The 27,894-nt window shown below is 57.4% G+C and overlaps 3 protein-coding genes across 7 annotated transcripts; 2 read left to right on the top strand and 1 right to left on the bottom strand.

The window, feature by feature from the left end:
• The first annotated feature begins 220 nt into the window (after positions 1-220).
• On the top strand, positions 221-9,543 carry LOC102048208 (ectonucleoside triphosphate diphosphohydrolase 8-like). Its single transcript, XM_005442117.3, has 9 exons — positions 221-428; positions 1,345-1,462; positions 1,981-2,131; positions 3,193-3,352; positions 4,164-4,397; positions 5,806-6,078; positions 6,520-6,630; positions 7,293-7,430; positions 7,657-9,543. The coding sequence occupies exons 1-9, from the start codon at positions 255-257 to the stop codon at positions 7,837-7,839; spliced, it is 1,542 nt and encodes a 513-aa protein (XP_005442174.2). The 5' UTR covers positions 221-254; the 3' UTR covers positions 7,840-9,543.
• On the bottom strand, positions 4,349-16,773 carry LOC114016622 (ectonucleoside triphosphate diphosphohydrolase 8-like). Of its 3 annotated transcripts, none has more exons than XM_055720475.1 (10): positions 16,589-16,681; positions 16,146-16,283; positions 15,383-15,500; positions 14,558-14,708; positions 13,873-14,032; positions 13,113-13,343; positions 11,260-11,523; positions 10,779-10,889; positions 10,377-10,514; positions 4,349-4,516 (listed from the first exon to the last, which is right to left on the bottom strand). In XM_055720475.1, the coding sequence occupies exons 2-10, from the start codon at positions 16,269-16,271 to the stop codon at positions 4,349-4,351; spliced, it is 1,467 nt and encodes a 488-aa protein (XP_055576450.1). In that variant the 5' UTR covers positions 16,272-16,283; positions 16,589-16,681. The 3 variants fall into 3 exon arrangements, with proteins under 3 accessions (XP_055576450.1, XP_055576452.1, XP_055576451.1); XM_055720477.1 differs by lacking the exon at positions 4,349-4,516 and adding an exon at positions 9,629-10,017 and having other exon boundaries at positions 16,589-16,773; XM_055720476.1 differs by lacking the exons at positions 4,349-4,516; positions 11,260-11,523 and adding an exon at positions 9,629-10,017.
• On the top strand, positions 15,607-27,690 carry ENTPD8 (ectonucleoside triphosphate diphosphohydrolase 8). Of its 3 annotated transcripts, none has more exons than XM_055720471.1 (10): positions 15,607-15,896; positions 20,488-20,619; positions 21,053-21,170; positions 22,209-22,359; positions 22,957-23,116; positions 23,646-23,876; positions 25,466-25,729; positions 26,144-26,254; positions 26,410-26,544; positions 27,190-27,690. In XM_055720471.1, exons 2-10 carry the CDS (start codon positions 20,500-20,502, stop codon positions 27,379-27,381), a joined length of 1,482 nt encoding a protein of 493 aa, XP_055576446.1. In that variant the 5' UTR covers positions 15,607-15,896; positions 20,488-20,499; the 3' UTR covers positions 27,382-27,690. The 3 variants fall into 3 exon arrangements, with proteins under 3 accessions (XP_055576446.1, XP_055576445.1, XP_055576449.1); XM_055720470.1 differs by lacking the exon at positions 15,607-15,896 and adding an exon at positions 17,312-17,729; XM_055720474.1 differs by lacking the exon at positions 15,607-15,896 and adding an exon at positions 17,607-17,733.
• The last annotated feature ends 204 nt before the right edge of the window (positions 27,691-27,894 follow it).

Below are 27,894 nucleotides of genomic sequence, written 5' to 3'. Positions count from 1 at the left end.
ACCTGGAGGGATCACCTTGATGTTGTGATCCCATCAAGGCTGTGTCAGGCTGCTGGGCAGCCAACCCCTCTTTTCTCCAGCCCCCGCCCCCCCCCCCCCCCCCCCCCCCCCCCCATTTTATCCTAATATTGCTTTTCCCAGGGAAATCCACCAGGATTTCTGAGTTATTCAGCTTGAGATAGTGTCAGCCTGGGACAGCTTTCAGAGCTGATCTCCTGGCAGCTCTCACTGACTAGCGTTGTTCCCAGCTGGCCATGTCCAACCACCTTTCTCCTGTGTTTGGGTTTGCAGGAGCCTTCACCACAATGTTCACTAACAAGAAGCACTTCACCAACGCCATCATCGGGGCACTGGTCGCACTTTCCATCATTGCCCTTGTTCTCAGCCTGGTGAAGATTGAAGATGTCACCCTGCCACCCACAGTCAAGGTGAGCCCCAAAGAAGATGCCTGAGGACCACTGCAGAGACAGGCCACCTTGGGCAGGTGCTCAGTGACAACAGCTTACCTCCAGAGTTAGGAGGTGAAGGGGGGTCAGTAGGAACTGCCTCGTATGAGCTGGGTGGGTGTTTTCTTCCCATCCCAAGATGCAGGCAGGAGAAATACAACCTGGCCACACCAGAGTCATTGGGGGAAGCCTCCTCTGAAACTAGCCACCATGCTATGTGCTTGACATGTTTCAAGGAGATTATCTAGCAGATCAGTAGAGCAAAGCCCTGCCCCACTCCCTCTGCCCTCCCAGGGCACCACACCACAGGGCAATACACCTCCATGTGGCTTTTGCTCGTGTCAGTTCCCACCAGCTTGTCCTAAACAGCACAGGCATCGTTGGTCCTCCATGTCCCTCGCTTGCAGCTTGGCATCCCACCCTGGCTGCTGGAAGAGGGTTGACACAGTTTTAGGGGGAGATGGAGGGCTTTACGGGGGAGAGCCACATGGCTGGGTCCTCCTGGAGTGGGGCTGGTGTGCAGCCAAGGGGGTAGCAGAGAGCACTGGAGATGGGAGAGTTGCTGGCCCCAAGGTGGGGCCAGCGTAGACACAAAATGCATGTAACCAAGAAAGAAAATGAAAAAGCATGAGGAAACAATGAAGGAAATGTTTGTGTGAGCTGGCGTTGCTGCACAGACCTCAGGCAAGGGAATGAAGTCCCTCAGTTGCCATGAGAAATGCCCATGCTGAGGCCACACACTGTCACCACTCTGCTCTGCCACGGTACAGATAGCTGTGCCTGAGAGAGATGGGTTTTGGGGCATCCTCTGGCCCCAGCGTCCTGGCAGGGACATGATGGGGCAAGGGGAAGGCTGATGCTCCTCCTGCCAGTGTGATGTCTTGGTTTTTCCTTCCAGTATGGGATGGTGTTTGATGCAGGCTCATCCCACACCTCTCTGTTTGTCTATGAGTGGGATTCAGACAAGGAGAACAACACCGGTGTGGTCAGCCAGACCTTGTCCTGTGACATCCAGGGTCAGTATCCCCCTGCCATGGGCTCGGTGCTGCCCTGCATGTTCATGTTGTGTGTGGGATGACCTGGCCCTTCCTCATGTTGGCCTGCTGACACTGGGCAGCTCTGTCCATTGGGATGTCACTGCCAGCACGGTGGGGGGCCCTGGCTACAGGCAGGGTGGTCCTTAACTCCCCACTGGCTACGCTCATGGTTGGAGGGCCCTCAGCACCATGGAGTGCCCACACGCTTGGTGGGACAGAAGCAGCTTGGTGTTGCTCTTGATTTTCATTCCTCCACCTTGGATTGCCCACAGCTGCCCAGGCTGCTGTCCTGGCTGGGGAAGGTCTCACCCATAATGCTGGGGATGCTGCTGAAAGTGTGGGAGACATGGGGAAGCTGTAGGAAAGGAACATAAGCATGGGCCAGTCAGGTCTCAGGGGACCTTGGAAAAGCATCCTTTATTGCTAAGAGGTGACAGACCACACTGCTCTGTGCCCTCTTGCTCCCACATCCCTGCCCCAGCCTGACTCTCTTCCAGGGCAAGGCATATCAAGCTATGCCAATGATCCCCCAAAAGCTGGTGATTCCCTAAGAGAATGCCTGGATAAAGCCCTGAAGGTTGTTCCTGCTGCAAAACAGAGGGATGTCCCAGCTTATCTCGGAGCAACAGCCGGCATGAGGCTACTGAGGTATTGCTGTGGGATGCGGGAGTAACAGCAGTGACTGAGCTGCAAGCAGCCACACGTGTCCTGCACGGGGCCAGCCTGCCAAGAGCTCCCAGCTCCCATGCTGCCGTAAGCAAGTGACAGGGGGAGAAGCAGGGAGAAGGCAGCCTGGTGGGGACACATGGGTGGCTGAGCTCCCCTGAGCAGTTGGCCCTGGGGCAGAGAGGCTGCTCAGATGTGTCTGTTGGTACCCTGGGACCCTGCACTCCAGGATGGTGCTGCATGCCCAGTTCCAAGCAAGAAATGCTTCTCAGAACTCCTTTTTTTGCTCTTCATTATTCCTTAAACATGAGGGAGTTGAAATGCTGGCAGGGGATGAGACTTCTGCCCAGATGGATGGGTGGGTGGGCAGGCAGTGGGGCAGAGGTAAGAGGCAATGAAGTGCTGTGGGACCTGCCCTTACCCTTCACCAGCCTGTATTAGCTCTCTTCAAATGTCAGCCTTCATTTCACGGTTCTTGGTTTTATGGTTACAGATATCTAACATTATTTCTGTGCCCTGGCAATCAGACCCGTTCCCAGGTCATAGCCTGAAGGTTACTTGCTTCAGAGAGCCAGCACATGCCAGCAGCCCCAGGACGTCTTCCCCACTCAGGTCTGAAACCAGGCTGGCACCTTCCTGAAAGACCTACTGGAGCTCAGCAACTAGCCCTGGCTTCGGTGCAGTCAGGGAGTGATGTTGAAACCTGGGGTCGGTAGCACGATGCCCTCTGGCCTCCAGCACCATGGGACACTTAGGTAGGGAAGGGCAGCCTGGCAAACCGCTGTGTGACTGGGATCAAGCTGCACTGGAGGGAAGCGATTGCTGCTGCTCCTGGATTTGTGATGCCAAGTCTAGGCAGCTGGGATTTACGCTGTACAAGCAGCTTTGACAAGTTATGTAGCAGGAAACATAATTTCACACAAACGGCTTGGTGCAAAATACTGGAGTATGAGGAACTGGTAAAGAACCAGACCATTTCCTTGGGTTTCCTGGGTAGTATTGGTGAAACTGCGTGTGTGTCCTGACCTTTGAGCCCTTCTTAGGGAACAGAATAGCTCAGCGGCAGATCAAGTCCTGGCCGAAGTTGCTAAAACCATGCGAGAGTACCCCATGGCTTTCAAAGGGGCTCGAATCCTTACAGGAGAGGAGGAGGGGGCTTATGGCTGGATCACCATCAACTACCTGCTGGACTCCTTCACTAAGGTGGGAGAAGAATGAAACACCCACTCCTGCTTTGCTAATAGGGTTTTTCTTTTTGCTATAAAGCTTGCTTAGCGCAGAAGGGAAGGTGAACAGCTTTAGAGGATGATGTAGGGGAAGCAGCCGGTTACCCTCTGGCTTGCCTACAGTGTAAGAGGAGGGAGAAATCAGGAATGAGGGTGTATCTGTTAAGAGCTGAGGGCACATCTCCGCACCACACGGACACCGGGTCTCTTGGGACAACCAGGTCAGCTGTGCAGCCCAGTGGGGACCGTTTGCTCCTGCTGGGCTTTGTCTCTCTGCGGCACTGGGAGACTCCAGTTTTGGTTCAATGTGCCAATCTGAAGGAAGCTGGAACCAAACCTTTTTCCTGCCACCCTCTATCCCAGCTCTGCTGCAGCTCAGAGCGATGCTGTCACTGCCGGGCTCCTGTGCAGGCTGTCGGAGGATTTCTGTCCTTCCCCTTGCACCAGCATCTCTGCAACCTGCTCTTCAGGAAGGGCAGCCCCTCCACACCAGGTCCCCACCAGCACTTTGGGCTGGGGAACCAGTCGCTCAGAGCCACATGAGCTCACAGCACATTGGTGCATCCTGACCATGAGATGGTTCAATCTCTGTTCTTCCTGGCCCTGATAAACAGCCAGGCTGGTTGGGCAGGGAAGGCAGCGGGGCCTTACCTATGGAAATAATTGAACTGAATACCATTGAATTTAGCAACAAAGCACTGTTGACTTCAATGGACTGAGAATTTTGCTCAGGGCAAGTAAGCCCAGCCATGTAATACTCCTGTTCCTCTCCTGTCTCATCTTGGCAGTACTCCCCCAAAGCACACACGTGGGTTCATCCAGAGGCAGCCAGCATTTTTGGGGCACTGGATCTTGGAGGAGCATCCACTCAAATCAGCTTTATGCCCCAAGGTTCCATGATAAACTGGAACGAAGCCTCCAAGTTCACACTGTATGGCTATAACTACAACATCTACACACACAGCTACCTCTGCTATGGGCAGCATGAGATGCTGAAGCGACTGGCAAAGGAATTAATTGTGGTGAGAGGGGAACTGGGGGGGTAATTGGGTACATAAAATAAAACCAGGCAACACTCTTCCAGAGAGGCATCAACAGGAACTGAGAGCAGGCACAGACTCCTTGGAGCATAGGTGGGCAGCTGTGGAGAAGAGCATGGGAAGCATCAGAAGAGGTAGCTTGTTGTAGCACTCTCAAAACTAGCCGGCTGCAACAAGGCTTTTACCACCCCATCCCAGGTCACTTCCATAAACAGTTCCCATGCCTGGCCCCAGCACAGCCACCAATGCCCCACAAGGTTTCAAAAGTTCATCTGCTGTCCATGCTGTTTCTTCATCCTCTCAGGCCAGGCCAGGCCAGCCCACCCTTCTCCTTGTCTCTCCTACATCCAGGGCACTCTCTCTGTCCTTCCTCTGCTTCTTTCAGGTCTTTCTTCATCTGCTGCTCTTCTTCCATCCCCCTTAGAGCTATTTAACTCCTTAGCAGGAACCAGCCACAGCTGCACATCATCCACACCAGCCAACCCACCGCCCCTGAAGCCAGCCCACAGCTGTACGTGATCAATGTTAAGTAGCCTGCCTTCATTCCTCTATAATTCCTCTACAGTTGCAGCTCTGGAGAAATATTCTGGCTGTACACAACTGCCTTGCACAGAGTGTAGGAAAGGCAGTGCCAGGCTCCTCTCAGAGGTGCAAAGTGGCAGGACAAGAGACAGCAGGCACAAGCTGGAACACGTGAGCTTCCAACCAGATGCAGGGCAAAAGTTTTTCCCAATAAGAATGATCAAATATTGGAATAGGACCCAAAAATGCTGTGGAGTCACTATCCTTGGAGATACTCAGAACTTGACAGGACAAGGCTCCGAGCAACCCGATCTAGTTGGTCAAGCTTTAAGGACAGGGTGGCACAGGGACCCTATAGTTCCTCCCAAACCTCAACTACTCTGTGACTGCACAGGCCTGAGAAAAGTGAACCAGAGATCTTTCTCAGGCCATTTTTTGGAAGGTCAGAGGGAAAGAGGGTCTTCATGGAGCTGCACCTCGCCGGGAGAAGCGGCCTTGGTGATCCAGAAGGGTTGGCTCATGCTGCACAGCCAGGAAGGCAGTGTCCCTAGCTGGGGCTGGAGCTAGAGACAGAGCTAGAGCTGGGGTGGAGAGGGCTTTGCATGCCCCAAACCATGATCCTGGCAAGGGGAGAGACGTGCTGGGTCCCTGAAACTGGTCTGCCCCTGTCAGAGAGGGAGTGAGACAAAGCAGAGCAAGAATTAGTTTTGAGCTCAGGCTGGGATTGCAGCCAGCCAACAAGACCAGGATTCATGAGAAGGAGGGTCTTTCCCTGCGGAGGAGGTGGGAGATGTCTGTGCCCGTGGCTTTGCAGGGAGTGCCAAGAGGGTTTGGAGGAGGCTGCAGCCTGCAATTTTGCTATTCCCAGGAGTCGCCCTCCAGCACGCGAGTCGATCACCCTTGCTACCCCAAAGACTACAATGAAACTCTCTCGCTGTCTTCCTTCTGCACGAGCCCTTGCACAAACCAGAGCGACCCACGCCTGCCCCTGGGTGACAGGAACGTGACCCTGGAGGGCAGGGGCAATGCCAGCAGGTGCCTGGCTGCTCTCAAGAAGCTGTTCAACTTCTCGGCATGTGGCCAGAGCCAGGAATGCACCTTTGACGGCATCTACCAGCCCCTGGTCCGAGGGCAGTTCATTGTAAGGCAAATCCCACCCTCCCACCCCCATGACAGAGCATGTCCCCCTGATGCTGTGATGTCCCTGCATGCTCTGTGGCACTGCCACCTGCTCGCAGGAGCATGGGGGCAAGAACCTCCCAAATTACCACTGCCCCACCAGGGATTGCTGCAGTCTGGTTTTCCAGCCAGCTCTCCAAATGGGACCATGTTAATAAAACAGGTGCTTAGTCAAAACCCAAATTTTCCGTAAAAAAAACCCACAAGCCAGCTTAGCCAGCAGCCTTCAGGCAAAGCTCTGCCTGTGCTCCATGTGCTGCCATAGCCAGCAGGCACCTGGGACTGTACAAGGGGGGACAAACCTGGAGAAGGAAGCCCCCCCACCACTTCAAGGGAGATGGGGCAGCTTTCTGGGGGGTTTCCCCACTGCAGCTCAACAGTGTTTCTGCCGCTTGCCTTTCAGGCCTTCTCTGCTTTTTACTATAACTTCAAGTTTCTCAACCTGACGGAGGGGCAGTCGCTGGCCACTGTCAGGGAGTCCATTGAGCAATTCTGCAGAAGAAGCTGGGAAGACGTACGTTCCTCACGATGGGAAGCTGTGTGGAAGCTTCACAAGCAAAGGAGTGCTGGGGTGGGGGAAAAGGAGCAGGGACCCCTTCAGGGCAAGGCTGCCTGGTTGCTGAGTGTGCCCTACACAGCAGAGCCATCCCTGAGCCATCTGTGGGCGTCAGGACATCCCATGCCCACCCCTGGGGGTTCTCCTTGCCCTTGCCACATTGGAAAAGGGGCAGCTAGGGCAGGTGAAGGCAGCAGAATCTCCCCTCCCACACAGGAGCTGGGGATGGAGGTGGGTCTGTAGCACTGGAAGATGGTGAGGGGAGAGCCAACTGCTGGCACCACTCTGGAGGTGAGTCAAATGGGGATGGATAAGGCCAAGAGATGTGCTAGGACCAGCATGGAGTAGACAGCAGGAACTCCTTGCACAAAAAGATTGAGATGGGAGAATGTGGGGCAGGAGAAGCTCCAGTATATCTCTCTTTCCATGTGGAGGGTAAATCTTCAAGGAGCTGCCCTGTGTGGACAGGTCCAAAATACCTGCCTGGTCTAGAAGTCTTTTTCTGGATGCTGGTGACTTAGGAGCCATTGCTCCACCTGCAGCAGTTGTCAGGGCATTGTCCCTGCACAGAAATTGCCTGCAAATAACTTCCCTTCCTCCCCAAACATATCCCACCCCAGCTGTCTTCTAGCTACCCCCAGGAGAATCCTGAGCGACTGCCTAAATACTGCGCCAATGCCAACTACATCCTCACGCTCCTCCTCGATGCCTACAAGTTCAATGAGACCAGCTGGAAGAACATCTTCTTCCAGATGAAGGTAGGCAGCAAACCAGTCTGTGGGCAGGAAAAGAGCCAGCTTCCAGCGTTTGGGTGCTGTGAGAGCCACGGTCCAGAAAGCCCTGCCTGCCCCACACTCCAGCATGGCACTGGGTGTGGGGCCAGCTGGTGCACCCCATTTGGGCCGTGCAGGAGTAGGTGGCCCTGTGTTGTCATTGTGGCTTTCCTGCAGGGCTAACTCATTGTCCCCTCTTTCCTCGTGGCAGGCGGGGGGCGCTGACATCGGTTGGACACTGGGGTACATGCTGAACCTCACCAACATGATTCCGGTGGAGGCTCCGGTGCGGGTGAAGGGGCACATTCCTTCCCTGTGGGCTGCAGCCATCGCCTTCATCATCCTCACCCTTGCCTTGGGGCTTGCTGCCCTGCTTCTGCTCTTGTGGGTGTAGGAGCCTCGCTGCCTTTCGGAGCCCAGCAGGTGTGCATCATGGCTGGAGGGCCAGCTGTGCTGGGGTCCCCCGTGCTTCTGCCTGCAGGACTGGCAGCCTGAGGCTGGCTCAGTGATGCTGATGAACATGTTAACCTCTACAGCACCAAAGAACTGAGGTCTGGCCTCCCACGGGATGGGCTCCCAACATGCAGACAGGCACTATGTGAGGTTTTCAGGGGGGGTCCGCTCCTGTGGAGACCTGCTGAGATCAGAGCACGTGCCACAGAAGCCTCAGCCATGCCTCTCTGCCTCCTTACACCACTATGCCTGTTGCACATATTGCCTCCATCCACCAGCTGGCACATGGGGCCATGGAGAGCCAGCTTGGCCATGGAAGAGGTCCCCGAGTGCCAGATGGCTAGTGCACAGCTGCAGGCACTTGGTGACAGGGTGCTGACCATGGTTGCCAACAGCCAGGCAGGTCCTTGCCAGGTTTGTCAGCATGAGGGCATGCAAGGCTCTGCGGTATGCCAGCTGGCTCTCCTGAGGGTTTGTTGTTTGGGCTTACCTGATGGTCTTGGAGACAGAAGGAAAACTGAGCATCCAAAATCAGAAACATGGTCCATGCCTCCCCAGGGGGTCCATCTCATATCTCATCTCATCTCATCTCATCTCATCTCATCTCATCTCATCTCATCTCATCTTCCTTTCTTTCTGGGACAAAGGGACTGATGTTCCTGGGTGTCTTCCTGGAAACAACATTGTCCCACCAGCAGAAGGCCTGGACACTGTGGGTGTCAGGCTGAGACTCCAGCAGCTGCAAGTTCTGCCCTGACCCTGTGCACACGGCTGAGCTGAGTCCTGCCCATGACTACGCCCTTGCCTTTGCCTTTGGTTCTGATCACTTGTTACCTGCCCTGTGGATGACTCATCTTGTTATTTGCCTGCCAGCAGCAAGATGACCTTTGGTGTCTGCAGAAAGGCAGGTGTCCCACAGCTCTCGTCATCCAAATAAACATTGTAAAGGGCAGCAGATGGGAAAATACCTGCTACTTTGCTCCTGAACGGTTACAATTTTATTGCTTCCGTCTCCAGGTAAGGGCTGGTGATGACGATGGTGCCTCAGGGGAGAGTCAACATTGCTCAGTGCTATGGGAGATGCCGCTGGAGACCCTGAAGTGTCTGCCAGACCTCTGAGAGGAGCTAGCAGGGCACCAGGACAGACCTTTTCCTTCTGAGGCCCAGGGTGTCTCACCTCACTCATCCACTGGCTACCAGTGGGACTCCCCAGAACTGTAAGGGGGTCCCTGGGAGCTGCCCCTGACATGTTCTGGCAGCATTCCCCAATCACCCTGTGCACTGGAAAGGGAGGTTGAGACGTCTGCCAGGCACAGACAGGGGGTGTAGCTGGACTGGAGAGGAACCTTGTGCAGGAAAGTAGGGGGCTGCTGCCATCCCCCACCTCACAGGGCTTCTCAGTCCCATCTATGGGACCAGCTTCCCCCCATAGCCCCAACACCGCTGCCCCCCTGGTGGGTGCTGGCCCTGGGCAATGGAGACCCTCACCCTGGGATGGTGCAGGACACATCTGCCCACATGGGGCATGTGCCGCAGGCTGGAACCAGCCCCGGGCATGAGCCCGTTGCTGCCGGACAGCCCTTCTCCCTGACCTACCGTCTCCAGCTGCCCCACATCACTGTGGTGCCCATGCCCCCAGTGCTGAGCCCCTGCCCCCAATGGCCATGCCTTCCCTCCTATAGCATCTCCAAGCAGCAACAAGCAGAAAGAAAAAACAGACAACACACAGCTACAGGAAGGATTTTTTTAAAGCCTGTGCTAGTTCCAGCTCACCAGGCCAGGGCACAGATGCTCCACATTGCAAGTTCACAGCTCCTGGACACGTGGGCACAATTCCCTGGTCTGCAGCGCCTCACACAAGCACAGCAGCAGGACTAAGTGGCTTTGGCAGCCTCTGGAGCCAGTGCTGCTAGAACATCTCATAGCCAGAGGGGTTTTTCTGGCAGCATATGACTGTGAGCAGGGAGAAGATGAGGATGAGCATGATGGCCAGTAAAACTGTGGCTGCTGTCCAGTTGCTTCTCTTGAGCCCTGTGACTCTCTGGGGAATCTCTGAGGGAATCATGTTGGTGAGATTGAGCATGTAGCCCAGAGTCCAGCCCACATCTATGTTAGCTACCTGTGCAGACAGAGGAGGAAGAGGGATGTGAAAGGCTGTGAAATACCATGCAAGCTGGAGAACTAAAGAAGACCTTTGCTGTTGCACCCCCAGGTCCTGCTCTGCAGTCACCACATCTGTACATTGGGCTGCAGATACCCCATTAGTGAGACCAGCTGGGGGGGAGTGAGAATGGCCCAGGGCAGATGTCCCAGCAGGTGCCTGTGAGGGTAACTCCAGAGCTGCCCTGGGTGCAGGCAGTGGACCGTGCTGCCTCGTTGTCCCCTGCTCCCCCATCCAGGCAGGGCAGGGGCAGGGTGGGCGTGAGCCATTTTGCAGCACAAAGTGTGGAAACTGGGAGCTGCTGGGCACTCTCCTACCTGCCGGACGAAGTGGATGTTAAGCCACGTCGTGTGGTTGAATCTGTAGCCTTGCACAAGGAGGGTGAGGGTGTAGGAGCTGGCTGCGCAGGTGTCACGGAGGTGGTCCCTCTTCTCAGTAGGGAACTCCTTCTGGACCTGCAGAGGTGGAAGAGCAGCGGGGGCTGCCAGCATGGAGCAGGGCTCGGTGCACCCACGCTGCGGGGAAAAGCCTCACGGTGCAGCTGGGAGCAAAGAGCTGCAAGCGCCTGGGCTGGAGGAGCAAGGGGGAACCGGGAGGCTGCGGGCGGCTCTCCCTTCTGTTTCCCTGTCCTGGGGTCTGTGCTGAGGATGAGCCCTCAGCCTGCCCAGCAGCCAGGAGAAACACGGGCAGGGGCTAGCATCGCCTGTGCAGGATCTCACCTTCTCCCAGCTGCTGGTGCAGAATTGCCTGATGGTGGCTTGGACTGAGCTCAGGGACTGCCCTCTAGTGAGGTTCAGAAAGTGAAGGTTGTGATAAAGTCCCGAAAAGGCCTGTGGGTGTTTAAGACCAAAGGTAGCAAGTCAGTGAAACATCCAGGACACTGCCACCCCCCAGCCTCTCCCTCCTGGTGCTCTGCAGGGGTCCCTAAAGCCTCAGCACCGCAGGGTGGTGCCTGCTGACCCTCTGGGAGGGACCTGTGCTCCCCACACCAAAAGAGATCGGTGCAGTGACAACAGAGGTCTGCGTCTGCCTGGCATGCTGGCGAGCACCCTGTGTCTCCGTGCATCGGGCACATCCCAGCTTACAGGGCTGGCACTATTCAGACTTTCCTCTACAGTGGTTTCCCTGAGGCTGTGGCCAGCCTCTGGTGCCCCAGAACCCCACACCCACACCACAGCTGCGGGGACAGAGGCTACTTACAAAGAACTGTCCCCTCACGGGCGGCTGATAAACCCCGTTGAACCCGCACGTCGTGTTGGCCCCACAACTGAAGTTGAAGAGTCTCTGGATGGCGGCGCTGCACGCTGCTGGGTCCCCTGTCCCCGTCACCGTGAGCGTCTGTGCACGGCTGGCTGTGCCTGGTGCATGCACGCAGGGACTGTCGTAGAGGTCTGCCGTGGTGATGTTCTCCTGGTATCCCTTGGGGTAGCAGGGATGCGATATCTGCTGGGCAGGCAGGCTGCCCTGGACAGAGCAGGAGCCGTTAACATCGCCCTGGCACTGAGGATGAGGAGGGAAAGGAGGGAAACAGCCCATAGGCAGCAGCACCTGTTCCCACAGCCAGAGGCAGGACCGCAGCAGGCTGGCTCCACCATCCCGTGGGCTCTCGCCCGCGGGGTGCAGGCACAGAATCGTGGGGACAAGCATGGCATGGCCACGCTGTGGTCACGGATCAGCTGCAGTGGTGGTCGCATGCCCGAGGCCCTGGGGGTTTGCACCCTGTGCTGAGTGGGGACCCGTTTTGTCCCCACTCTTCCTTCGCAGGCGCACCAGGCTCAAGGGAGAGCCAAGGCTGGGAAGCCGTGTAAGCAGGAGCAAAAAGGACACTGCCTTCTCTTTGCAACGTGCCCTGGATGTGGCCTTTTGCCCGTTCCCACCAGCATGAGCCGGCATTGAGCCCTCAGCCCACAACCAAGCTGTGGGCATGAGGGTCCCCTGTGCGACGGCAACACCACCCTTCACGTTCCCGTGCCCAGCACCTACTGCCGCAGACCGGTACGTTCTGATTTCTGCCCATCAAACCAACTTAGCCATTGCCATACTGGTGCTAAAAAGTCTCACTGGGTCTTCCACAACCTCCCAGCAGCCAGCAGGTTCCCTCCTCCAGGGCTGGGTCCTTCCAGTTCCCCCTGTGAGCACGACTGAGCTGACGCAGCCCCTCCATCAGGACAGGGATGGAGACCTGGTGGGCAAGATGTCCCTGGGACGGGGGCCCCAGGCACCCACCGTCCTGGCCACGCCTGTGGTCAGGCACCTGCTTTGGGGTGTCCATCTCCATCTCGGCTCGGTCCTGCCCTCTGTTGTTAAACATACCCCAAAAGCACTATCTAGACCCTAGAAGTGAGGAGAAGCGGGATCCATCCTTTGCATGAGTAACCCGCCCATGGCTTTTGCTGGTCCTGCTGTTGGCCCCACCACTGAGCTGTGCTAGGGTGGTGATGCTACTGCCAGCCCGTGCCTCCCCACGGGGGTGGCCAACCTGCTCCCAAGGGCAGGGCGTGCTCTCTGCCGGCACGGAGAGCTTGTTGCTCCTGGCAGTCACTCTGTTCCCACTGCATCTTGCAGGCTCTGTCCCAGAAAGAACCAAAGATGCCACCCGCCTGCATGCTCCCCGAGCATCTCCGTCTCCCACAGCACTAGAGCGGTGTGCTGTGTCCAAGGTGAGACAGGAGGATGCTGCTTACTGGTGGAGCAGTGTGCAGGAGGTGTGTTGGGAATCCTCTGTCTGGGCAGAAATTGAGGAAGGGCGAGTGAATGGGGACAGAGAAGAACCCAAGGATGCAGCTGGGCTTGGGAAATAATGGAAAATATCATTACGTGTCAGCATCTGGGGAGAAGGGAGCCCTGGCAGGGAGCTACCATCATCTTCCACCCAAATTAGAGAATATTTTGATTCAGTGGATGAAATCTAAGCCTCTCCCAGGTGCTTCGATTCATGAAAGCTCGCAATTCCCTAACAGTTTTTCCAGAGGCCTGCTCAAAATTCCTGGAAGACATTTTATGAGGCAATGGGAAATGGTTGAGCAGATCCTGGTGACCAGTGGCCGTAGTACCTGGTGGAGAGCTGCCAGCAGCATCTTCAAGGCCTGCGTCTGCCCGTAGCAGAGGTAGCTGTGGGTGTAGAGCGAGTAGTTGGTGCCGTACAGCCTGAAGAAGACAGAGGTGTTCTTGTCCTCGATGGTGACGCCAGGCTGGAAGGTTATTTGTGTCGAGGCACCTCCAAGGTCCAGAGCTCCAAGAACTTCAGTGTCCCGTGGGTGTTCCCATTTCTCTGCAAAGGAGAACTGGCCCAATAAGACAGCAAGTGTTAGTCTGAACCGGAGGGAATCACAGTCCCTGTCCCTTCCCTCAAGGTTTTGAGGGCTCAGAGACCCTGAGGGACCTTTCACGTCCTGTCTCCCTGCTTAACCTCTTCCTACCTACATCCTCCTTGACCCACATAAACCTCCATGTAGCACTGGGATCCATCCCCTTGGCCTCTGCACATCAGCTGGGATCCAGAGATTTGAGGAGGGAAAGAGGAGCACTTTCATCTGGGGTCTGATACTGCTGCATCCCTGTGATACCAAAAGTGACCCATATGTAGAGGGAGAGCATAGGGCCAAGCTGAGCTGGACACAGAGACCTTTGATTCTGTTAGTCCCATCAGTGGGACTGAATGTGCAGTTCACAACCACAGGCTACATTCATTTGGGTGACTAGTGCTCTAAAACTAGAATTTTCTCTCCTCTGGGCATGAAGAAAGTTGGCTGTGGCTCAGACAGGTGTATGTACATTGCTGACCCCTCCTCTGCCCATTCCCCGAGCCCACACCTTGACGAGCGTCTCCAGCAGGTAGTTGACGGTGATCCAGCCGAAGGAGCCCTCCTCGTTCCCCGTGAGAACCTGAGCTCCGCGGAAGTCCACAGGGTACTCGGCGATGGCCTTGGAGACCTCAGCAAAGACCTGCTCGGCCTTGGTGCTGTTCTGCTCCCTGCCCGGGGAAGGAGGGGACTGTCACGCCGTGCAGGAGGCGATGGCTGGGGAGCTTTTGGAGCAGGCGGACAGCAAGAGGCTGCTGCCTCATGCCAAGGAGCGGGGCTGCTTGGGCACTTGGCACATGCCCGTCCCTCGCTGCCCTGCCTGCGGGCCGCAAGCCACCAGATCCCTCAGCGTCTGCGCTGGGAGACTCCCTGCAAACGCCGCCTGAGCTCTGCCTGAGCGTGCGGGAAGGTTCCTGCAAGGCTGCCAAAGGAGGTTCCTCAGCTCCGGGGCTGCTGCCAGCCTGGTGCTGCCGTGGGCTGGGGGGGTCCCCATGGGCGTGGAGAGGGGCTCTCTTGGACACCCCGTCAGACTGCAGGCGTGGATGCTCTGCCCATCGCCATGGCCTGCCCAGGAAGCAGCCCCCCGTGCCCCAGCCCCCTGTGCCCCAGCCCCCCGTGCCCCAGCCCCCCGTGCCCCAGCCCCCTGCACTGGCTGTGACACAGAAACGCATGGTGGGGAAGGGGTGGGAGGTTACCTCAGCAGCCGCATGCCCGCTGTGGCCCCCAGGTAGGTGGGGGTCTCCCGCTGCTGCTCCACCGGGATGATCGCCATGGCCTTGTCCAGGCAGGGCTTCAGGCTGGCTCCAGCCCCCGTGGCGTTGTCTGCGTAGCTGGAGATGCCAGGTCCTGCAAGAGGGCACCCCGTGATGGAGTGAGCTCAGTGCCACCCAGGAGGGACAGGGCACCAGGGGACATGTGTTCCATTCCCCAGGCCCAGGGAGCTCTCTGGAATTTCTTGGCAATATCCAGTTGTCCCTGTCACAGCTCAAAAAGCTGCTGTGTTTGGTGCCATACAGACGCCAAATGAAAACTGCTGACATAAAGAGTAGTTGGGAACCACATACAATAAAATCCGCAGAAACACATTATGTTTAGTGACTTCTGCAGATCTTTCAGGAGGCCCCGTGGGAACATGAGGCTGCACGTTATGAAACAGGCTATGAAGAGGCGTTGTGGGAAGAAGAGCCAAGGAAGTGGTTGCATGGGGGGAAGGAGCAAACTCTCCACATCCAGCATCCCAAGCTGTGAGTTGATGCACACACACTGGCTTGCAAGACTGGACTGGCTCTAGATACTGTGCTAGCTGGGGGCCAAATTCCTTGCTCACCTCTGGATCACCCAATTACTGTAGGGCTCCCTAAGGTGCAAACTATCCCCCCTAACACTTTGGTTCTCCCACCAGCCCATCTCCCTTCAGCCCAGCACAGGCTGAATGACTCAGATCATTGACAATGCTGTCAGAGTCTGGGACAGCGATCCAGGAGGCTGGGAGAGAGGGACAGGCACGTCCCAGCACTCACCGGACACAGTGCACACCTCCACCTGGGAGATGATGCCAGTGCCATTCTCCTTGTCCGCAGGCCACCGGTAGATGTAGAGAGCTGTGTGTGTGGAACCGGCATCAAACACCAGACCGTACTGGAGGAGACAGAGAGGACACATCTTGGGGCTGCACCAAGTGCCATTGTGGTTTCTGACAGCCTCTGCTCTCACTTCCCTCACACGAATGCAAGCAGCAGGGGTTTGCACCTCCACTTCCCTCCAGCAGCTCTGCTCCACCTCTAACTGCCCTGATTTAGCCATTCAGGGGAGTTACAGCTCAGAAAGGGGAGACGTGCAGGTCAGCAGGGTCATTTGCAGAGCAGGGAGGCATCCAGTTCAGGCTGCCAAAGCTGCTCCCAGACCTTTGGGAGTAGCAGAGCTCACAAGCCCTGACGATTTTTTTAACAGCCAGCCAGCAGAAAGCAACAGGAGGCACAGATATAAACCCACCCGCTGACATGGACGTCTGAAAAGAGAGAAGAGGTGTCTGAGGTGGGAGACAGAGCAGTCCCAGGAGGAGGGCTGCTCTTCGCTCCCATCCTTAGCAAGGAGCCAGGACTGTGGTTTCGGGAGGGTGGCTGATCTGCCCAGTGCTACCTTGATTAGGTTAAGCCCTGAAAAGTTGGGCTGCTTATGGGAAGACTTGCAAGCAGAGAGGAAGGCAGGGCTGATGGAAGGATGAGAGGTGGAAAGGGGCTGGTGATCATTCCCTAGCTCCCCCAGGTCCCACTGGGCACCTACTTTGTTCCTTGTAGGAAGGGCAGCATCCTTCACCGGGGTCAGGACCAGGAAGAAGACGGCCACCCCCAGCACTGCTAGCACGGCCGCTGAGCTCCAGCCCACTGCCCGGAACAGCCGTGTCTGCATCCCCGCGCCAGGCTGTGGGGATGGGTGGTCTTCGCAAAGGCAGCCCCAACCCACCTGCCCCTCCCCTGTCTCTTCAGCTTTTCCTGGGGTCCCCTTGTCCCAGAAGCTTGGGAACCACGCACTCCCTTAACGACCCCCTGGGACATGGAAGCAGCCAGGTGTGGAGCCCATGAACATGCCCCATGGGACTCAGGACTCAGCCTGGGCATTCGTCTGCCGGCAGCTCCCATCCCGGGAAAAGCCAGGGGCAAAGGCTCCCTCCTGCCTGGCCCCAGGGACAGGGTGGCCACGGTCACGGTGTTCACCCACCCACATACCTGTGCTGGGAGCACCCTCCTTCCTCCAGCGTGGGTGCGCCAGCCCTGCGCAGCTCTGCCTGCGCCCAGCCCAGCAGAGTGACAGAAAGTGAAAGTGAGGCCTGTGCTGGCCTCGGATGTCCGGGGCGGGAGCGTGGTGCTGCCTGCGGCGCAGTGGCGGGAGCAGGGGTGCCCAGTGATGGGAGCAGGGATGGCCAGCGGCGGGAGCAGGGATACCCAGTGATGGGAGCAGGGATGCCCAGCGGCAGGAGCAGGGATGCCCAGCGGCAGGAGCAGGGATGCCTAGCAATGGGAGCAGGGATGCCCAGTGGCGGGAGCAAGGATGCCCAGCCACGGGAGCAGGGATGCCCAGCGATGGGAGCAGGGATGCCCAGTGGCAGGAGCAGGGCAGCACCCCAGCCTGCCTGCACCTCTTCCTGCACCACCCTGGGGCGATGGGACCCTGGCTGTGAGGACAGGACCCTGGCTGTGGAGTCAGATGGATGCCTGGCTGTGGGGATGGGTCCCAAGGGGATGGGTTCCAAGGGGATGGGTCCCATGGGGATGGCTTTATGGACAGGTCCCTGGCCATGGGGACAGGCCTCCACCTGCTAGGTCCCTCCTGTTTCTGTCCTGGACCCCCCTGCCAGCAATGGGGCAGTGTGGGGTAGGGCAGAGCCTGGTGGCAGGCTTGGCTCATGCCTCACCTTGCGGTGTGTTTAGGCAGCAGGGATGTCTGTGGGGCTTCCAGACCTCGGTCGCTGCCTTCATCCCAGGGCCAGCCCGCTCGCTGGCTCCCCGAGGGGCAGAAGGGCAGGCACGGCTCTTCATGAGCATCATGGGGAGCTGCCCCCACACTGAGCCCCTGCTGGGCAGCTCGGGCACCCCCACCACCCCCATGGGTGGAGGTGTCCCAGGCGCTCCTCCAGCAGTGAAGTGGTTAACACGGGCTGCTATTTCAAGTTGGCTCTCCAGCCCCAGCCCCGCTGCCTCCCGGACAAGCTCTCCTGGGCAGGTTCTGGTCCCGGGCCAAGGGGAGGGCCGTACAGGGACTCGGGGCAGCCTTTGTCCCAGGACTGGGGCTCCGCACTCCAGGTACAAGCTGACACAAACGGACACCAGGGCGAGCGTGGCAGTGCTGGGAGCAGCACCACGGAGCAGCGTGGGTGAGCCACAGGCTGGGGAGGGGGCTGGGGGTCCCTGGAGGGAGCTTTGCTCAGCAGGGTGGTGGGGGGCTCAGCCCTGGCTGCGCCCTGGCCAGCAGCGGAGCTGGGTGCTGGGGATACACAGACTCTGTGGGCTGGAGGGGCAGGAGGGAGAGGGCTGGGGCAGCCGCTTGTGGCAGGAGGTGCTCATGGTGCAGGGGGCAAAGGGGCACGGAGGGGACATGGACAGGACACTGTGGGGCATGGAAGGGACATGGACAAGGCATGGAGGACACTGCTGAGCCCCAGTGCTGGTGGGAGAGATGGGAGGCAGGGGACCGCTCTGCCTGGCAAAGATGCTCCCGGTGTGCATTTTCACCATCTTTCTTGTCATCTTAAGAGCCCTTTTGACTTTCAAATCCCAAGTGTGCACAGTGGGGAAGTCTGCTTCCCATGTTCCTGAGCAACAGACAGTTTAGCTCCAGCGGTGCCTCTGAGCCTTTCCTCCGGAATGCTGAGGGCTGGGACGCTGCAAGGTGAGGGACATCCCCTGGGTGTTTGTACAGCACTTCGGTGTGCCCAGTCACACACAAACAAGTGCCGTGGTGGCCCAAATGCATAGCTGTGAACTTCCCACGCATTGAAACAGATGGGCATTGCTCCTCGAAGCACTGTGCCTCTTCCCTAGCTCTGGAAACATCCCACCACCTTCCCATCCCTGCTGCTGAACTGAACCTGCCACGGATGGTAGTGGGTATCGGTGCTGGTCAGCCCTGAGGTGCTGCTGAAAGGTTGGGCTTTCAATCAGCTTCTCACATGCATCTCGTCTTGTTTTCCACCTGCTGGGCACCCTCCCCATTCCCCGCTCTCCTCCCCAGCCCTGGCTGGCTCTGTGCTGCCTTTGGGTGTTGCCTCCTGCCCAGTCAAAAGGGATATTAGCCCCAACTAGAGCAAGTGGAGCTCGTTTCCCATTTGCTCCTGCATGCAGGACAGTGCAATTTATCAGCATTTCTTATCCTTCTATTGCACAGAGACAGAATTTTCCAGGATGTGGGCTGGGCTGGGAAATTTTGCCATTTCTGTTACTTGGAGCAGGGGAATCACACCCCAACAACACAGTTATATCTGGGAGAACTCCAGCAGGGCTGGTAGGACTGGAGATGTGACAACATAGGGATTCATCAGCTGCTTCCATATGATCTCTTCTGGCCATAGCCACCATGCAGGGAAGGGCTCCTGGCTGTAGGATAAGGTCTAGATAAGGGTTTCCTGTGGTTCCGTGTCCCATGACATGGGCCAGAAGAACAGCTGCTATCCGTCCTTATACATCTCATGTCACGCAGGATATTGGTTCCCCTAGTTTGTCACCACAGATACTGATTCTGAAACAGGAATCAGCATCTCCTTTGATCTTGCCAAAGGTCTTTCCTCTCCTGTTCAAGCCACTGACCTGGCCTGAAGAAAGGGCAAGGGAATTTTTCTGTGGTTTTATGCACTCACTGGAGGATTGCGTAGCCAAGTGACAACGTCCAGGTGCCACCCCAAAGCACTGGTTGGATTAAACTGCTTCTCTAGGCTGTGTCCAGGGCTCTTGGGACATCCACCACTCGGCTGGAGTCTGGCTTGCAGCCTGACACTGGATGGAGCGCTGCCTGTGCGGCCAGTGGCACAGAGCAGGGTGGTACAGGAGGAGGAGGGAGAGCTGTGCATTTAGAAAAGCACATCTGGACCAGCTGTGGGGTGCTGAGCGCATGGACATGGCAGCTGCTGTGTGCTGACACCAGACCCTTTGGCTTTGATTCTCCCCTGCAATTTCTTACTGATGTCTCAGGGCTGATTCTGCTGGAAGCTGAGCTCTGACCAGACAAGTGGGAGGGGCAGGACCTGCTCTGGTTCCCAAGGGCTCCTCTGCACCCCGCTGGCCTCGCCTGCCCGTGCCATGTTATTGCTGCCAGCATGCCAGCCTGGCTACGGGGCTGCGTGTGCCCAGATCAGCAGGAGCTTTCTGCCTCGGCCCGTCTGCCTGCCCTTGGGGCTGCAGGAGAGGCTTGGGGACCACCTGCAGGCAAGGACACTGTCCCTGCATGTCTGCTTATCTGCTGTGGCATCACCAAGAGCTGAGAGCTGGACCAGACAGGAGACATGCCTGCAGATGTTTTTCCTCTGTCTGAAGCAGAGAGGACCTTCTCAGGGACATTCTGGGCCTGTTGGGCAACAGATGTGACCCGATGGTCCCAAATCTTGTGGGATGAGTTTTGCGAGGGTGCAGGTTACAATGGCAGCAGATGGGTGCCAGGGGGATGTGGCTCTGCACCCTGGAGGGGATGGTCATGCTGGGAACCTGCCAGGGCATGGTCCTGCTCCCAGTCTGGGATTCCCACCAGCCACTGCCATGCTTCCCCCAGTGCTGCTGCTGGGAAGGGAGTTGCTGACCTGCCACCCAGCTGGCAGTTTGAGCAGGGCAGAGGGGTGAGGTGAGTCCAGGCTGCATGCAGAGAGGGGCCTGAAGGGCTGCAGCTGAGAAGGCAGGGCTGAAAAACCCACGCTGAAAATCCCCCAGGGAGGGAATGCTCTGAAGGAGAGGGTGTCCCAGCCCCGAGACTGCCAGGAGCCTCCCATAAGAGCAGCCATGCACCAGAGGATGGCTTCAAGCCCTTGTTAGGGAAGGGGAAAGTCCCATCTTGGCAGGTCCCATATCCATCCATGAGATTTGCATTTCCAAACTGGCCTTGCAAATGCAGAGGTGTGAGCTGGGGGTTGGGGCTGTTCTTGCAGGTTGGAGGAGGAATGGACTACAAACCCAAGGCCGTTGCAGGTCTCCTGGCAGCCACTTGTGTCTTCAGCATCATTGCCCTTATTCTGAGCGTCGTGGATGTGAAGGTTGTGTTTCTGCCTCCCAGCATCAAGGTAGGGCCTATGGGAGGAGTGCAGCTGCCCACTCTCACATGCGTGCTGGCTACCCCTTGGTACGGGAGTTTCCCCAGGTTTCAGACAGGCTATGCTGTTTGTCACCGTGATGGGGACAAATTCCCACACAGGCTGGCCTGTCAGGTGGCTCTGGCAGAGTTCAGCCACTGTGACTGGCCCTACAGCACACACAGCCTTTTCACAGCAGAGCATCCCCAGCTCCAAGGGCTTGTGGTGGATCCTTGTCCCCAACACAGTTGGTGACTGCAGTGCCACAGGGCTTTCCCTGTCCTGGTGACACTCTTTGTTCAGCCACTTGAGGTTCCCCCGCCCACCCTGAGCTCTGCTGGGTCTCCTGGAGCTCAGCCCGCTCTGCAGCAGGTGAAGGTGGTCTGCACCCTCTGACATGTTGTGCCCTCTCTGTCTCCTCCAGTACGGTCTGGTGTTTGACGCCGGTTCCACGCACACAGCTCTCTACATCTACCGGTGGCCTGCGGACAAGGCGAATGGCACCGGCATCGTCTCCCAGGTGGAGGCATGCACTGTGTCCGGTGAGTGCTGGGACGTGCCCATCCCTCTTCCCTGCCCCTGCTCAGCTGGGGGCTGCTGGGGCTGCTGGCCCTGGTGCTTGCCACGGTGGCTGTCCCACAGTGCCAGGGCAAGTTGGCTGGTTCATGCCAACTGTCATAAACGGCGAATGCACCAAAGGGTATTTATTTATTGGGCGTTTATAAATACCCACAGGGGCATTTATTCCTATTGCAAAGCTGCTGTCGGGCTTTGGCACAAGGACTGGGCTCTCTGGAGGAAAGGATTAGGCTGAGGAGGGGAGGTAGGGTCAGATAAATGGTGCATGGAGCTGGGCTGGGACTGGCAAAGGCCACCAGGCCAGGGCAGAGGTGCCTGGGCAGGGGGCGAGAGGGCTCAGAGCTCATCTTGACCTCAAATCCAGGCTCTGCAGCAGTGCTGTGGCAGTTACTGGTTAACTGCAAAGGTCTGGCAGAGGGCAAAGTGTAACAGAGAGGCTGCGTGGGCTAATGGCAATAATGGTGTGCAAAGCTGTAGGTAAATAGTGATATTTCCACCCCAGAGCCTGTCGCTACCCACGACAGCACCATGCTGGGTGCTCAGATCCAGTGCCAGTATCTAAAAATAGGATGTCAAACAAGTTGTGTAGAGGGCACCTCTGCACGTGCCTCTGGGCACATGGGCCACCTGGGCAGGACAAAGAGAGCCTGCCTCTTCCCTGGGGAAATAAGGAACTGCTCTGTTTGTCAACCAAGTCCTGTGGGACTGGCTGGCCACGTAGGGGCAGTTTGCCCTCCCTGGGGTGAAGCATGTGCTCAGCATCACAAGACACACACCGCAGCCCTCCCCCTCCATCCAGAGCAGGAGCTTGCTGCCCGCTCCCGCAGCGTGCTGTGCCTGTGGCAGCCAGCCCTGAGCACTGCCCTTCCAGGGACACCCTTGGCAAGGGCACGGCTGGATGGGAAAACCCCCTGGGGACTTTCTGGGTAGATATGTCCCCTGGTGCCCTGTCCCTCCTGGGTGGCACTGAGCTCACTCCATCATGGGGTGCCCTCTTGCAGGACCTGGCATCTCCAGCTACGCAGACAACGCCACGGGGGCTGGAGCCAGCCTGAAGCCCTGCCTGGACAAGGCCATGGCGATCATCCCGGTGGAGCAGCAGCGGGAGACCCCCACCTACCTGGGGGCCACAGCGGGCATGCGGCTGCTGAGGTAACCTCCCACCCCTTCCCCACCATGCGTTTCTGTGTCACAGCCAGTGCAGGGGGCTGGGGCACGGGGGGCTGGGGCACGGGGGGCTGGGGCACAGGGGGCTGGGGCACGGGGGGCTGGGGCACGGGGGCTGGGGCACGGGGGGCTGGGGCACGGGGGCTGGGGCACGGGGGCTGGGGCACAGGGGGCTGCTTCCTGGGCAGGCCATGGCGATGGGCAGAGCATCCACGCCTGCAGTCTGACGGGGTGTCCAAGAGAGCCCCTCTCCACGCCCATGGGGACCCCCCCAGCCCACGGCAGCACCAGGCTGGCAGCAGCCCCGGAGCTGAGGAACCTCCTTTGGCAGCCTTGCAGGAACCTTCCCGCACGCTCAGGCAGAGCTCAGGCGGCGTTTGCAGGGAGCCTCCCAGCGCAGACGCTGCGGGATCTGGTGGCTTGCGGCCCGCAGGCAGGGCAGCGAGGGACGGGCATGTGCCAAGTGCCCAAGCAGCCCCGCTCCTTGGCATGAGGCAGCAGTCTCTTGCTGTCCGCCTGCTCCAAAAGCTTCCCAGCCATCGCCTCCTGCACGGCGTGACAGTCCCCTCCTTCCCCGGGCAGGGAGCAGAACAGCACCAAGGCCGAGCAGGTCTTTGCTGAGGTCTCCAAGGCCATCGCCGAGTACCCTGTGGACTTCCGCGGAGCTCAGGTTCTCACGGGGAACGAGGAGGGCTCCTTCGGCTGGATCACCGTCAACTACCTGCTGGAGACGCTCGTCAAGGTGTGGGCTCGGGGAATGGGCAGAGGAGGGGTCAGCAATGTACATACACCTGTCTGAGCCACAGCCAACTTTCTTCATGCCCAGAGGAGAGAAAATTCTAGTTTTAGAGCACTAGTCACCCAAATGAATGTAGCCTGTGGTTGTGAACTGCACATTCAGTCCCACTGATGGGACTAACAGAATCAAAGGTCTCTGTGTCCAGCTCAGCTTGGCCCTATGCTCTCCCTCTACATATGGGTCACTTTTGGTATCACAGGGATGCAGCAGTATCAGACCCCAGATGAAAGTGCTCCTCTTTCCCTCCTCAAATCTCTGGATCCCAGCTGATGTGCAGAGGCCAAGGGGATGGATCCCAGTGCTACATGGAGGTTTATGTGGGTCAAGGAGGATGTAGGTAGGAAGAGGTTAAGCAGGGAGACAGGACGTGAAAGGTCCCTCAGGGTCTCTGAGCCCTCAAAACCTTGAGGGAAGGGACAGGGACTGTGATTCCCTCCGGTTCAGACTAACACTTGCTGTCTTATTGGGCCAGTTCTCCTTTGCAGAGAAATGGGAACACCCACGGGACACTGAAGTTCTTGGAGCTCTGGACCTTGGAGGTGCCTCGACACAAATAACCTTCCAGCCTGGCGTCACCATCGAGGACAAGAACACCTCTGTCTTCTTCAGGCTGTACGGCACCAACTACTCGCTCTACACCCACAGCTACCTCTGCTACGGGCAGACGCAGGCCTTGAAGATGCTGCTGGCAGCTCTCCACCAGGTACTACGGCCACTGGTCACCAGGATCTGCTCAACCATTTCCCATTGCCTCATAAAATGTCTTCCAGGAATTTTGAGCAGGCCTCTGGAAAAACTGTTAGGGAATTGCGAGCTTTCATGAATCGAAGCACCTGGGAGAGGCTTAGATTTCATCCACTGAATCAAAATATTCTCTAATTTGGGTGGAAGATGATGGTAGCTCCCTGCCAGGGCTCCCTTCTCCCCAGATGCTGACACGTAATGATATTTTCCATTATTTCCCAAGCCCAGCTGCATCCTTGGGTTCTTCTCTGTCCCCATTCACTCGCCCTTCCTCAATTTCTGCCCAGACAGAGGATTCCCAACACACCTCCTGCACACTGCTCCACCAGTAAGCAGCATCCTCCTGTCTCACCTTGGACACAGCACACCGCTCTAGTGCTGTGGGAGACGGAGATGCTCGGGGAGCATGCAGGCGGGTGGCATCTTTGGTTCTTTCTGGGACAGAGCCTGCAAGATGCAGTGGGAACAGAGTGACTGCCAGGAGCAACAAGCTCTCCGTGCCGGCAGAGAGCACGCCCTGCCCTTGGGAGCAGGTTGGCCACCCCCGTGGGGAGGCACGGGCTGGCAGTAGCATCACCACCCTAGCACAGCTCAGTGGTGGGGCCAACAGCAGGACCAGCAAAAGCCATGGGCGGGTTACTCATGCAAAGGATGGATCCCGCTTCTCCTCACTTCTAGGGTCTAGATAGTGCTTTTGGGGTATGTTTAACAACAGAGGGCAGGACCGAGCCGAGATGGAGATGGACACCCCAAAGCAGGTGCCTGACCACAGGCGTGGCCAGGACGGTGGGTGCCTGGGGCCCCCGTCCCAGGGACATCTTGCCCACCAGGTCTCCATCCCTGTCCTGATGGAGGGGCTGCGTCAGCTCAGTCGTGCTCACAGGGGGAACTGGAAGGACCCAGCCCTGGAGGAGGGAACCTGCTGGCTGCTGGGAGGTTGTGGAAGACCCAGTGAGACTTTTTAGCACCAGTATGGCAATGGCTAAGTTGGTTTGATGGGCAGAAATCAGAATGTACCGGTCTGCGGCAGTAGGTGCTGGGCACGGGAACGTGAAGGGTGGTGTTGCCGTCGCACAGGGGACCCTCATGCCCACAGCTTGGTTGTGGGCTGAGGGCTCAATGCCGGCTCATGCTGGTGGGAACGGGCAAAAGGCCACATCCAGGGCACGTTGCAAAGAGAAGGCAGTGTCCTTTTTGCTCCTGCTTACACGGCTTCCCAGCCTTGGCTCTCCCTTGAGCCTGGTGCGCCTGCGAAGGAAGAGTGGGGACAAAACGGGTCCCCACTCAGCACAGGGTGCAAACCCCCAGGGCCTCGGGCATGCGACCACCACTGCAGCTGATCCGTGACCACAGCGTGGCCATGCCATGCTTGTCCCCACGATTCTGTGCCTGCACCCCGCGGGCGAGAGCCCACGGGATGGTGGAGCCAGCCTGCTGCGGTCCTGCCTCTGGCTGTGGGAACAGGTGCTGCTGCCTATGGGCTGTTTCCCTCCTTTCCCTCCTCATCCTCAGTGCCAGGGCGATGTTAACGGCTCCTGCTCTGTCCAGGGCAGCCTGCCTGCCCAGCAGATATCGCATCCCTGCTACCCCAAGGGATACCAGGAGAACATCACCACGGCAGACCTCTACGACAGTCCCTGCGTGCATGCACCAGGCACAGCCAGCCGTGCACAGACGCTCACGGTGACGGGGACAGGGGACCCAGCAGCGTGCAGCGCCGCCATCCAGAGACTCTTCAACTTCAGTTGTGGGGCCAACACGACGTGCGGGTTCAACGGGGTTTATCAGCCGCCCGTGAGGGGACAGTTCTTTGTAAGGAGCCTCCATCCCTGTGACTATGGTGGGGGAGGATGGAGGGTGGGAGTCTCCTCTGCCACTAGTTGTGGGAAGGAGTGGTGAGAGAGGACCTCAGAGTTGATCCCATCTGCAATGAGGACTCTTATCCTATGCTGGGAGGTGGCTTCTGCCTCCTGCGATGTCCCAGCCCTCCCTGAGGGAAACAGGAGAATCTTGTCCCAAGGAGCAAGCTGGAACTAGCTCAGAGTGGAAGCAGCAGCCTCAGGGCTTGTCAACCAGCTCCAAGACTTTTTGGCAGACCATCAAGTGGGTGCTGAGTGCAGAGCCCTGGGAATTAAATAGGACTCCCTCCCCAAGCAAGAGGGGGCTCTGGGTCTTTTTTCTTGGGTGAGGGAGATGTAGTTTTTACCATTTCCCCTTATTCCCCAGGCCTTTGCTGGGTTCTACCACACCTTCCACTTCCTGAACCTGACCAGCCAGCAATCTCTAAATCATGTCAACTCCACGGTCCAGACCTTTTGCAAGAAGAACTGGTCGGAGGTGAGAGCCCTGTGAAGGGCAGCAAGAAGCCCTGTGATTTTCCTGTCCCAAATCTCTGCCCAGGAAGCACACGTCCTCTGGCTTCCTGGGCTGGGGAGGGTTTCTGAGCATCTCTTTCATTCCCTATTGCATTGTGTCCCCTGATGGCCACACAGCTGGTGGAGACCTTCCCACAGAAGACTGAGTATCTACACAAATACTGCTCCATGGCAATTTACAGTTTGACACTGTTGCTTGATGGCTACAAGTTCAACGAGCACACGTGGAGCAGCATCCACTTCAGCCAGCAGGTAAGCCCCCCTGTGGGGCAGCGGGAGCGGGCAGGCAGCTGTGGCCACATCCTTGCCCTGGCCCAAAGACGTGCTCAGGAGCAGCATCCCTGGAGTCCCCAGCACCAGAAATGTGTCCTCATCTCATGGCTGCTACCCAGCAGTCCTAGCAGTGCTTCACTCTTTCTTACCTGCCCCCAAACCTCTGACGCCAGCTTGTTTCTCACTTACTCTGGCGTGAATGCAAGCTAATTTTAAGTGGGTCAGAAAAGTGCAGAGCAGGATTTGGCCACCTTGGTCTCTGCTGTTGGGGCAGAATTGACTGAGATGAGAGGTACTGGTGGCCCCATGACCCATTTGAACCAGAATATGACCAAATCTGAAGGATCACGGGGGAGGAGGAAAGCTCAGATCCAAATTCACATGCAGGTCACAGAGGCAGATCTGGACCAGAGCAGCCATCCACGCCCAGCTGCCCCTTAGCCCTTGGGAAGGAGGGACAGGAAAGCTCTCTGTGTAACTGCTGCTGGCACGATCAGGTTCACCTCAGCCAGGTCCATGTGTGAAATCACAGCTGGGACAGCTCATGGGAGAGGTGCCCATCAGTCCCTTGCACCAAAGCTACCAGTACCGGTTTGGGTGATCTCCTTTGCTCTCTCACCTCAGGCAGCAAACACAGACATCGGATGGACACTGGGCTTCATGCTGAACCTCACCAACATGATCCCCACGGAGGCTCTGGAACCCATCAAGGGGAACCAGCCCAGTCTGTGGGCAGGTGCCATCTCCTTTATTGTGCTGGCCATAGTGGCAGGCCTGGTGGCCATTTTCCTCCAGTGTTTCTGGAAAACGAAGTAGCTCCCAGCCTCCAGACTAGAGGCATCCTGCCCACTAAACCAGGCAGGGAAGTGGTGCTAAGGAAGGTGGAAGCGGGAGAAGAATGAGGGCATTGGACCCATATCCATTGTTCAGCAGGTCTAATTGGGTCATCTCTGTAAAGATGTTGAAGATGACAAAGGCGTCTTGAGCTCTCCAAGTACCTCCAAGAGGAAAAGACTCCATTATCTGGCTGACAAAAGCTGACTGAGAGCTGGTGGCTAGATGAAGCCAGGTAAATTCAAACTGGAAATAAAATCAGTTTTGTTTTTCAAATATGAAAGTCACTAACCAGCCTAGTACAGTTTCCTTAGCAGTTCCAGTCCTGCTGGCTGCTCTCCCAACAGCTGTGGGAGGCAATTGGTGATGGAGAGCAGTGGTGGCCACCTAAACTCTGAGGAGGGGGGTGACCTTATCTGTATCTTGCCATGTACAAGATAGGCAAGATTTTTGTTGTATGTGACAGTGTCTTCCTAAAGACACTGTCAGCTGTCT

This window comes from Falco cherrug, chromosome 9 (genome assembly GCF_023634085.1).
Source record: "Falco cherrug isolate bFalChe1 chromosome 9, bFalChe1.pri, whole genome shotgun sequence".
Lineage (NCBI taxonomy): Eukaryota > Metazoa > Chordata > Aves > Falconiformes > Falconidae > Falco > Falco cherrug.
Note: the sequence above shows the minus strand (reverse complement) of the source record. Positions and strands in the feature narration are given on the sequence as shown.